The following is a 13,006-nucleotide window of genomic DNA, read 5'->3' as shown; positions in this document are numbered from 1 at the left end:
AATGAATCTCTTGGATGCAATGCCAAGCCATTATATAAAAAGGGTGATGTCTTCAATGGGACTCATTTGGTGGGTGATATATTATAGGAGGAGAGAAGAATACAAAATGATTAGCTCTTTGATAAGGACAGCTTAGAAGTCTGCCGTGGCATACAGGTGTCTACATATGAGTGGTGCCAAATATGAAAGGGCGGCGCACCAAACAGACAGGAAGAGCTGGATTGTGGGGGGGCGAGAATGTCTGTGAAGTGTATGGTTCACTTGATAATATTGCAAAACTGTGTGGGATTGCGATGTAAATTAAAGCCAGCATGGAAAATAAATCTTAGCACACAAAATTGCGGTGTGGGGAGAGAGGGAGGGAGAGAGAGAGAGAGAGAGAGAGAGAGAGAGAGAGAGAGAGGGGGGGGGGGGGGGGGGTGGCGTGAAAATGTCGAACCGTCCAAAAAAACCTTTCATCTATCAGCAACCCCACGCGCAATCAAAACAACTCCCTGGTCTCGATCTATAGCATGTATATATACATTTATTATTCCTCTTTTATCTCCCACCAGCAACATTCGATCGATCGCCAACCTTGACATATTAAATACATCTTTCACATATTCAGAACTAGCTAGCTTTCTCTGATCTCTATCTTCAGAAGCGTTCTGCAGCCAAGCCTAACAATATTACACCTTATCTGACCTCTGATCTCTTTGATCTGGTCTCCTCTCAGAAACGCAGCAGCAACACGTTATTCTGTGAGTATCTTTATGATAATTGTTTTGTTTCAAAAATGTATCATGCACGTATAACATTCCAAAGTACGTACCATGTTGAGAGTTCCAGTTCTTTTAATGCATCTTTTACTTCTGGAAATAAGGTTTGTATGTGATGTATGCATGTGATCATGATATTTCAATGATATATAATTCCTAGTATATTGTGTCTGATCTACGAAGTCTGAGATGTTTTTCCTGGATTTGGGTGTTAAATCTGCACCATGATGCAAGTATGACATATATTTGGCCTGATGATCAATCAGATCTGAATTGATTAATGGTGTTATCTCAACGTCGATCTTAACTTCTTTCATAAAGGATTCCTTATCCCTTTAATGATGCAGTAGTAGCCCATGAGCTTCCTTTTGCATACAGTGTTGCAGTATATAGTACTGTGTTGAAAGTGGTTGTCCTAATTTCCCAGCCATATAATGAGTGAACTTAATTCATGTCTCGATCGTGTGGTGGTTGTGAAAACGTTTTCCAACATCACCATGAAAGATTAAGTACAGGGCTGGCCTGTTCGATCGGGGGGAGTGCACTGCACTCAAAGAAACATAACACGCTTGGTGCCTGCAAAAGTCAAGCTTTTCGGCCAACTTTTGTGTTCAATATACTTCGCCTAATCAAGCTCAAGATCTCTCTCATGCAACTTATTAAGCTACCTAGCCGGCCGTTAATTAGTACCTGTCCTTAGGATCTTTGGTGGGTTCCACTTTTGGTCTGCCATTTTATGTGATACAAAACACATGCTAACCAGTACTGTTGGGTCCCACAAAGAAAGTTCACAGCATCATCATCATCATTGCCCATCATACCTACATAGCCTTATTAACATGCTTTACTGTAGTGGATGTGAATCATAACTGCATAATATTTTCAAGGCAAAAATGAGTAGTAGTACTGGAATTAACAGTACTTCATCACTGCCCTCATGCCTTAATCTCTCACAATCATATCTACCGTGTACAGTAGTTAATAAATGAAATTTAAGGTTGTCTTTGATCCAGGGATTTCATAATCATGTCATTAATATTAATTACAAGCAGATCGAAGATCATGAAATGGATTGAATTTAACATGCATGAAGCTGGTTAAAAGCTTTGAATGGAACTTTATATTTCGATTCCTTCTCTTTCTCTCTCTCTCTCTCTTACACATGTTTTGTCTGTCTGTCTCAGGAGAAGATCATATATATAATAATATCAATGGATCAGATGGAGTCTTCATGTGTCCCACCAGGCTTTAGATTTCACCCTACAGAAGAGGAACTCGTGGGTTACTACCTCAGAAGAAAGATTAACTCCCTGAGAATTGATCTAGATGTTATTGTTGACATTGATCTCTACAAAATAGAGCCATGGGATATCCAAGGTACTTTCGAACTGCAATAATTATCCAAACGAAGATATTAATATGCTCATCTGCTTCCTCTCAAGTCAATGTTTCTTTATTAATACTCGAGTAATTAATCCTTAGTCTAATGCCAAATACAATGTTCTGAGCGGCAGTTGGTTCATTTTTGACAATCCAAACATGTACAGAAATACTACTTTTGCAAGTTGACGCATAATTATTATACTTTCATATATCTGAGTGGTAATCTACCGAACCAACAAGCTGCATGCGCACTGATCTACAATATTCTAGAAAATGCGACTAAGAAATTCCTTTTTTTACTTAGAGGAGTTGGCTCCAATTGCATGCATGTTGTCATGTCGTGGCTTATAATTATATGGGTAAATTTTGTGTGTATTTTCCACAGCAAGTTGCAAGCTAGGGTATGAGGAACAGAATGAGTGGTACTTCTTCAGCCACAAAGATAAGAAGTACCCAACAGGAACACGTACTAATAGAGCCACAACTGCTGGATTCTGGAAAGCAACAGGGAGGGATAAGGCCGTGTTGTCCAAGAACCGAATCATAGGGATGAGAAAGACTCTGGTTTTCTATAAGGGACGAGCACCCAATGGTAGGAAAACCGACTGGATCATGCATGAATACCGTCTCCAAACATCTGAACAGGGACCCCCTCAGGCATGTTCATCAATAACCAACTTATATATCTCTAGTACCATTAGTTGATACAGTATAGATATAATATCTATATCTATATCTATATATATCTATATATATATTTATATGAGTAATGCTATATACCACACTACCATCTCTCTATGTAATATGTGGCATCTATATCACTATTGGATGATAAAAAATATCTAATAAAGAATCATTAAATAGTGATAAATGTGTCACATCTTATATAATGGGATGAAAGTGATATGGTAGTATGATGCATATAATTTTTCACACACACACATATATATAAAGTATTGCTACATGTACTTACAGTTTTACTTACAAAACTCATTTTGTTAGTTTTCTTTTAAAATTTAAATTTAATGATTTTCAACATAACAATAACTTACATGTGAAGAAGTAAATTTTTTGTAAGTTTTTCTTAAGTACATTTAGCATTTTTCATATAAATATATATATATATATAAGAGAAATATTTATTATATATTTGTAAATTGACGTGGATGGCATACCTTCTACACGGCTAATATGATAAATTATATTGCAAATCAAATTTCATCATGCTAGCAATGTAGAGGTTACCTTGACTTACAAGTACGAAGACTGACACATATAAGTACGTGTATAAGAAGGCGGTATTATACATAGTTCAAACCCAAGAAGAAATGTGTTACTTATTCAAACTATCATGTGAACAAAAACAAAAGTTGTCTAAATTAGGCCAAGATCCACTATTTTAAAAGGTCATTTTGTGAGAATAATTAAGTGGTCTTTCGAAGTAGTGATCAATTCGATCGAAAGGACTTTTGACTGAGGCGGCGAGGCCATTGTAGTAGTAACCATACTAGTACTACATGTTACAAGAAAATTGTTTAATTGTGACCAGTTATTTTTTACAAAAATCACTATTAATTTCTTGTCAAAATGAGTCTGTTTTCATTGTAAATAATCATTCTCGTCGTAAATAATCTGTCACAAATACTCATTTTTTTTGTTATGACAATTTTAACCAAAAGTACTTTAGTAAGTGTTAATTAAATCACTATTTGCAACAAAATGTTTATTTATATTTTAACAATATGCATATGTTGGTGGCAACTGCAGGAAGAAGGATGGGTGGTGTGTAGGGCATTTAAGAAGCCCAGTCCTAATCATAGACAAGGTTTCGAAGCTTGGGCTCATGCTTTCTATGTCAGAGAAAACACCCAATTTAGGCAACCTTCATTTCCAGATCATTTGACAAGAACACATGAAGATCATCATCAAGCCGTTTATCCAAATGAAGCTCCAACTTTTGATCATCATCAGCCCATGATCAATTCTTCATCAGTACTACTACAGCAAGATCATCATGATCAGATTGTTTACAGCCATACTCTTTTGGAGAACCAAGTACTCAATATTGATCAGCTGCCACAACTGAATAGCCCCAGTACTGTATCAGCAAGTTTTGCTGCAGCAAATGAAGGTTTATTGCATAATAATACTGTCGCTATTGAAGATTTCGATGAGGAAAGGAGCACAGCTATCAGCAGCCATTATATTGATTGGAGAAGTTTGGATGACTTGCTCGCATCACAGCTGAGTAGTACTGCAACAACATCCTTAAACCATCCAAACTTGCCTTCAATATCTCAGATCAATTAGCTGGCTAGCTGATCAAAAACAAAAATGCTAGCTAGCTAGCTAGCCAGCCAATCTCCCTGACTCGTAACAAAATTAAGCTCATAATTAATAGCTGCAATCTTTATCTGCATCATGCATGTAATATATATTAATATGATGTAATTCATAATAATATATATGAATTAGGTTTGAGTATTGTCTTTCAATTAAAAGAGACTAGTGATCGATCCACCCTAAATTAATTAAACACATAAAGTTTTAGGGTCGTTCTAGCTAGGGAGAAAGTACGCAGTTTCCATGACCATGCATTTGATAACTTCTTTATGATATTTTATAATTGTAAATTGTGCTAAACTGCATGCATTTATTGTACTCCATTAGTTTTTTTATCCTATATATAAGATGAGTAATGCTACATACAATTATAGAGTGTACAAATATCGTACAGTCGCTTTGAAAAAGAATATAATCTACTATTAAAAAATTAATTTTCTTTTCATATAGATCTTATATTTATTTTTTTTTAAATAATTACATAACACCTACGTACTCACAATTTTAACTATCATTTCTTATACAAGATTCCATCAATTTGTTACAAAATCCATATATCACTACTGGGCATAATTAATTAATATGTAGTACTCATGATTTTTTCGTTTCCCATGCACGGGTCTTTTTATTTGAAGCTAATAATCAAGCTGTACGTGGCCTGAAAAACAATAATGGGAGATCGAGCTGGCACTACCACTGTTTCGTGCTTATTATAATTTATCTCTTTTTCTACAAATTAATTAGGATCTTAATTGGAGATTTCACAAACAAGCTAATGCTTGATGCATGAGTGATGATATATGATCTATCTCGTTTGTTTTTATAAAATTTTTCAACTTATTTTTTTTAATTATTATAATTTTTTAAAATTTTCACACAAAATAATATAAATAATTCAACTTTTTTAAATCTTTAAATAAAAATAATATTAAAAAAATATATTCTAATAATTTTTTATTTAATTTTTAATTTTCATCTTAACTCATCTTATTTCATCCGTAAAAATAAACTAGATCAATTGTAATCAGAATTTTGTCTCTAATATTAATTACTGTTTTCCATGATCCCGATAATTGTAACCAGAATCTGGCCAACTTGACCACCCTAGCTAGCTATTATCCATCTTTCACAATGTTTGCCTCGCCATTAAAAAATAATAATAAATAAATAAATAAAATCATAGCCACAACGTCTTGATCACATTATTGAATGTGAAAATTTGATTTTGCAACTACCCTTAAGATACGTACTACATGCATTCTTTTAATTTCTTTCAACATGCACTTATAAAAACTATCAATATTATACAAAATGATAAAAGATTTACATCGTAAAGTATGTGTAACCTTTTTCACTTTGCACCAAAAGGAAATCAAGAGATGGCATTGGGTGCCTTTTGGTCGAGTACTTCATGAGCTACAACAAATTTCTTGTCGTGGGACAACCCGTGACAGTTTTTCTATGATAATGATAGGCTCTTACTACTCTCCTATCATTATTTTATTACTCTATAGTGTATTTGAAATTTTTATTTTTTTATTATTTTTTTACATATTTTTTTAACATCCTTAATTAATCATTAAAAAAATTAAAAAAAATATACAACTTTACTAATAGTCACTTTCTTAACTATTAGAACACATGGACCTGCCTTAGAGGATACTACCTCACAAGCCACGTTCTCCACGTCCGCTGCACATTCGCAACAGAAAGTCACCTCCACTCCTTCCGTAGCTGCCTCTCAACAGAATGATAAAACCAATTCTTCTCAATAGAATGTTGTAGAATCTTCTAGAAAGATTCTCTGTAAATATTTCTTCTATAAATTGAGTGTTACTGTATTAAGGAAGTCAAGAAATATACACAGAATACTTGTTCAGACTCTAGTCTTCTTTGATGCTTTTTCTCAAACACCTTGGGTGCACTCTGTTATTCACTTGGTTTAACATGGTATCGAGAGCCTGAATAGGGCCAACGCCCACTTTTCTTTCTCCGATCATCATGGCACCACCCAAATCCCCTTCTCCGAATCCCTCTATCACCAACTCAGCTGCACAGCTCATCACCATTAAACTATCTACAGATAACTACTTACTTTGGCACGCCCAAATCACTACCTTCCTCCACGGCAACCAATTGTTTGGCTATGTTGATGGATCCACACCCATGCCTCCCTCCACCATTGACAATGCTCCCAATCCAAACTATACCGCCTGGCGTACTCAAGATCAACTCATCATGTCTGCAATTTATTCTTCCCTCACCGAGACCTTTCTCTCTCACATTCTTGATTGCTCCACTTCCCAGCAAATATGGACAACCCTTCATGATCTCTACTCTGCTCAATCCAAAGCCCACTTCATGCACACGAAATTCCAGCTTGCAACTCTCAAAAAAGGATCCGATTCCATCTCAACTTTTTTAACTGGTCATCCTCTTCCTGAGTCCGAATTCATCATTTATTTTTTAACTGGTTTAGGCTCTGACTTTGAGTCCGTAGTGTCTTCCATCACTACGCGACCCGATCCTCTCTCTATTTCTCAGGTTTATAGTTTTTTGGTCAATCATGAATCTCGTCTAGCTCACCAAACTTTGTCACTACTCTCTACCAATTCCCTTACTGCTAACTCAGCCACTACTTGAGGGTCCTCTTCTAACCGAAGCCGTGGCCGTGGCTTTCGGCATGGAAGGGGTGGTCGAAACTTTGCTTCGTCCCCTTCGAATTTCTTTTCCTCGACTCAGACCAACCGACCCACATGTCAGCTTTGTAATCATGTTGGTCATACGGTTATCTCTTGTTATCATCGATTTGATCATGCATATCACTCTCCTCCTTCTCTTTCAGCCAACTTTACTAATTTTTCACATACGTCCACTGCTTCTCCTGATTGGTTCCTGATACTGCTGCCTCGACTCACTTCACTTCTGACTTTTCTAAACTTAATATGGAGTCCACTCCCTATCAAGGACCAGACCAAGTAACTATTGGAGATGGATCATCCCTTGGTATTCAAAATACTGGCTCTGGCTTACTTCCGACACCTTCTGGCAATTTTCTTCCCCGTCAATTACTTCATGTTCCCTTAATCTCTAGAAATTTATTATCTGTTAGACAATTTTGTTTGGATAATTCAGTTTTCTTTGAATTTAATTCGTCTGGTTTTCTTGTGAAGGATTTGCATTCCCAGGAGGTACTTCTTCAAGATCCCATTAAGAATGGCTTGTACGTCCTTCCAACTAATGATGAGAATGTCACTCTTTCCTCATGACATGCCTTCATTGGCGAAAGGACCTCACCAAACACTTGGCATGCTTGCCTTGGTCACCCATCTACTCGGAACACTACCTTTACCATACGTCATCACAATCTTCCAGTCACAGCCAGGTCCTCCATGTCTCCCTGCTCGGCATGTCTTCAAGCCAAATCCCATGCTCTTCCTCACCCACTCTCACCTTCTCAATCAAATTCTCCTTTTCAATTGTTATTTTTAGATGTATGGGGACCTGCGCCTGTGCTATCCTCTAGTGGTTTTAGATTTTATTTTTCCATTGTTGATGACTTTACAAAATATGTTTGGTTTTTTCCGCTACATGCAAAGTCTAATGTTTCTCCTCATTTTCTAAACTTTGTTAAATATGTGCGTAATACCTTTGCTAAAAGCATTATTGCTGTCCAATCTGACTGGGGGGGTGAGTTCCGTCCCTTTCATGGTATCTTGCAAAATCTTGGCATTTCCCATAGAATCACTTGTCCTTATTCTCATGCACAAAATGGTAGTGTTGAACGACGTCATCGCCATATTGTGGAAACTGGTCTCTCTCTTTTAGCTCAGTCCTCAGCACCTACCAAATATTGGGCTAACGCTTTCCAAACAGCTGTTTTTCTTATTAATCGAATGCCAACTCCCATTCTTCATCATATGTCTCCATTTCAAGCTCTCTTTAATTCTCCACCTGATTATAATTTTTTACGTGTCTTTGGCTCGGCTTGTTGGCCTAATCTTCGTCCTTTTAATCATCACAAATTAGACATGCGATCTCAACTTTGTCTTTTTAGGATATACTCTCGATCACAAAGGCTATAATTGCTTACATATTCCATCTGGCCGAGTTTATATTTCACGAGATGTGCGCTTCAACGAAAATCTTTTTCCGTTTGCATCATCCGGTTCTCCTCCTTCTCAGGATTTCTCTTCAACGCCCACTATATCTCTGCACACACCTTTACCTCTCTCCCTAACTGCTCGAGCCCCCTCTCAAAATAATCACAACTTCTTCCAGCCCAGCCCATCTCTCCTCACGGTCCCTTCTCCCAATCTACCCTCCAATAATCCAACCCATGAGCCCATAACATTAAACCCTAATCATACTTCAAATTCATCTTCTTCTCCCGAAAACACTGCAGCGCCGTCTCCTGCAATTCATCCTGCTATTTCCTCGTCCTCCATCCCGTCTTCCACAAATCTTCATTCAATGACTACTCGATCCAAAGCCCTCATCACTTGTCCTCTTCAACGCCAAGATGGCACCATCCCATGGCCTCCTCCTAAACACAGTGCCTCGCTTACCACCCATTCATCCATTCCCGACGAGCCCACCTCCTACACGGAGGCTTCTAAATTTTCTGTTTGGCGTACTGCCATGGCTAGTGAATTTGAAGCACTTCTCCGAAATGATACTTGGACTCTAGTTCCTCCCCATCCCAGTCAAAACCTTCTTGGTTCAAAATGGGTCCTTAAGACCAAACGTCTTGCCGATGGGACCATTGAGCTGCGCAAGGCTCGTCTTGTCGCCAAAGGGTTTCATCAACAAGTCGGACTAGACTACTCAGAGACCTTCAGTCCTGTAGTTAAGCCAGTTACCATTCGGCTTTTGATCTCTATTACAGTGTCTCGAAAATGGCCTCTTCATCAGTTGGATATACAGAACGCATTCTTACACGGGGACTTGGAGGAAGATGTCTTCATGCAGCAACCAACTGGGTTTGTTCATTCTGATCTCCCTCATTTTGTCTGTAAATTAAAAAAATCAATCTATGGCTTGAAACAAGCCCCTAGGGCTTGGTTTGCCAAACTTAGTTCAAGATTATTGGCACTCAGTTTTCATGCCTCCATTTCTAATTCATCACTTTTCATTTTTTCATCTGGTACTGCTTTCGTTTATGTTCTAATTTATGTTGATGACATAATTGTTACTGCCTCAGATTCTTCTCTTATTACTGATTTTATTCACTCTCTGTCCATATCTTTCCCTGTAAAAGACCTCGGTTCTCTTAACTTCTTCTTAGGGATTCATGTTTATCGCACGGCCGAAGGCCTATTCTTATCTCAATCTCGTTATATCTCTTGAAGAAGACTAATATGCATGAGTCCAAAACCGTGTCAACACCTATGTCCACTTCTGATAAACTATCCATTCTTGATGGGTCATCATTTGAGGATCCTCACCTCTACCGAAGTGTTGTTGGTAGTCTCCAGTACCTTTCCTTCACTCGTCCGGATATCTCATTTGCAGTCAATAAAATTTGCCAGTACATGCACAGCCCTCGTAACTCTCATTGGCAACTCATTGGCAAGCTGTCAAACGCATATTGCGTTACCTCAAACTCACAATCTCCTTTGGCTTATTTTTCTCTTCTGCCTCACCTCATAAACTAATAGCATTTTCTGATGCTGATTGGGCTGGTTGCCCGGATGATCGAAAATCGACGGGTGGTTTCTGTGTTTACTTTGGGTCACATTTAGTGTCTTGGGGCTCTAAGAAACAACCAACAATAGCTAGATCTACGACTGAAGCAGAATATAAATCCATTGCAAATACTGCTTGTGAACTTTTGTGGATACAAGCTTTACTTAAAGAATTGGGAATTTTTATTTCTGAAGCACCACACTTGTTATGTGATAACATTGGTGCAACTTATCTTTCGGCCAATCCTATTTTACATTCACGGACTAAACATGTGGATCTTGATTATCATTTTGTCCGTGATCGTGTTGCTAACAAAACTCTCACTGTCTCCTTTGTCCCAAGTAAGGAACAAATTGCAGATATTTCCACAAAGCCGCTCTCCTCGGCACGATTTGCCCTTCTACGTTCAAGCCTCACCATTCTACCGGTGCCGCTTGAAATGCGGGGGAATATTAGAACACATGGACCTGCCTTAGAGGATACTACCTCACAAGCCACGTTCTCCACGTCCGCTGCACATTCGCAATAGAAAGTCACCTCCACTCCTTCCGTAGCTGCCTCTCAACAGAATGATAAAACCAATTCTTCTCAATAGAATGTTGTAGACTCTTCTAGAAAGATTCTCCTGTAAATATTTCTTCTATAAATTGAGTGTTACTGTATTAAGGAAGTCAAGAAATATACACAGAATACTTGTTCAGACTCTAGTCTTCTTTGATGCTTTTTCTCAAACACCTTGGGTGCACTCTGTTATTCACTTGGTTTAACATTAACCATTAAGTAAAAAAATAAAAATAAAACAGTAGTAAATGCATGGGTCGTAGGAAGTAATAAGTCTATCATTATCTTAAAAGAAAAAAGAAAAAAAAAAAAAAACAAAACATAAGAAAGTTTTTATAGTAACTAATTAAGAAAGTTTTTTAAGCTTCCATATTAGCAATGTGTGTTATGTGTGCTAATAAAAAGGATTGCAAATAGATCTTTTCGCTGTTGGTCTATAGGTACCGGTTCTCCTGTGTTTCAAAGAAAGAAAAGTGTAATTTATTTATTAATTATTACATTTTTATTTATTATAAAAACTTTATTATTCATATTCGTTATTTTAGTTTGTTTGACTATTTTTTTATTTTTATAATTTAAATAATTAAACATTTGTGATGAGAGATCATTAATTGTGGACAATCTACTTGAGAAAATAGGGTTTAATAGTGTGTTGCATATGCAAAAAAAAAAAAAAAAATGTTGTAATTTTTGGTAAAGTTATTTGTTTGATAGTTTAAGATGAAATTTGAGAACAGGTAATAGATTTGGGGTTCAAAGTGATATTTTCTCTTTGAGAAATATTTGAGATGACAATTTTTTTCTTTAAAAAAACTTAAAAACACAATTTAAAATAAAGTAAAAATAAATAAAATAAAAATCCAAAAATCTATATGTGTAAAAACGAAAACATAAAAAATATATATATATATATAAAAAAACTCAAAACCTAAAAAATTTTGAAAAATAAGATATATGCTAAAATCACTACAATAAATATAGATTTTTCCCGCGATGGATTTTGGTGGCAAACCCAAGCTAACCCAAGTCAAGGTTAGGGGTATAACTGGTCCGGTTTGGTCCAATTTTAAACAAAATTTTGGACCGAACCGTTATGCACCGGTTTTACATTTTCAAGAATTGATTCCGCACTGGTTATCTCCTTAAATCGGTACTTCTGGTTTTACCAGTTGCGGTCCAATTTTTTTATTTTAATATACTATATACTATATTATATAATATATATATATAATAGTATATTATAGTATATAATACTAAAGTGATAATATATTGTAGTATATTATAATATATATTATAATTATATTATAGACTATAGTGATATATTATAGTATATTATAATATATAGTGATATAGTATTAGTATAACTATTAACACAATAGCCTATAGTGATATCAGATTTTAAAATCTAATATTATATTAATTAGTAATTTACCATATAATACAAAACTATTTTATATATAATTATATATTATGTATAAAAATTATATACAATATAAAGAATTATAATATATATATGAAACGGTCTAGTTTGGTCCGATCTAGTTTTAGAAAAAGAAAAATGGAACTGGATTGATTTTGATCGATTTTAAGAAAAATAAAATCGATACCGAACCAAACCAAACTCGATACCAGACTAAATATATCGGTTCAGTTCTGTCCGATCCTTTGTTTTACACCCTTAGTCAAGGTAGGTCATGTCCTTTGTTTTATGAGAAGTTCTAGGTTTGTAAGAATATTGTACTAAATCGATTGACGTGGATATGGTATGTTAGGACTACCTACGATACTGTAAAAAAAAAATTTTCCAATTTGACGTGTTATAACAAATTATGTAAGTTTGTGTATGAACTTTATTTTATGATTTTTTTAATTAAAATGTTTTCGTGTATTATATTTATTATTATTGTTGTTGTTGTTGTTATTATTATTATTATTATTATTATTATTATTTAGTTTTGGTTCTTTGTTTCGTTCTTGGTTTTTAAAATATTTTGAAATATTATAAGAGTTTGTCTATATACAGTCTTCAAATAGGGATTGTTCATTCAAGTCCATACAGGAGTTATGTTTAAAAAAGTTTTAAAATTATAATAATATCTTTTTTAAAATGATATTTTTTTCCTTTTTTACCACCAATCATTAATGGGACTACACACATAGTCTCCTACTCAGGATTACAAATAGAATTTCTCATATTATGAATATTTTTAAATTTTTGGTGTTTCATTTTCTTTATTAATAAATACTTAAATTGTTGTGAACTTTTCAAA

General features: G+C 35.5%; 1 protein-coding gene across 1 annotated transcript; it reads left to right on the top strand.

Annotated features, from left to right (window-relative positions):
- The first annotated feature begins 429 nt into the window (after positions 1-429).
- On the top strand, positions 430-4,504 carry LOC121241968 (NAC domain-containing protein 30-like). The gene is made up of 4 exons (XM_041139828.1): positions 430-743; positions 1,946-2,138; positions 2,530-2,801; positions 3,912-4,504. The coding sequence occupies exons 2-4, from the start codon at positions 1,973-1,975 to the stop codon at positions 4,452-4,454; spliced, it is 981 nt and encodes a 326-aa protein (XP_040995762.1). The 5' UTR covers positions 430-743; positions 1,946-1,972; the 3' UTR covers positions 4,455-4,504.
- Positions 4,505-13,006: the final 8,502 nt, after the last annotated feature.

Source organism: Juglans microcarpa x Juglans regia, chromosome 8D (genome assembly GCF_004785595.1).
Source record: "Juglans microcarpa x Juglans regia isolate MS1-56 chromosome 8D, Jm3101_v1.0, whole genome shotgun sequence".
Classification (NCBI taxonomy): Eukaryota; Viridiplantae; Streptophyta; class Magnoliopsida; order Fagales; family Juglandaceae; genus Juglans; species Juglans microcarpa x Juglans regia.
The sequence above is the reverse complement of the archived record's forward strand: the minus strand, read 5'-3'. Positions and strand labels throughout refer to the sequence as shown.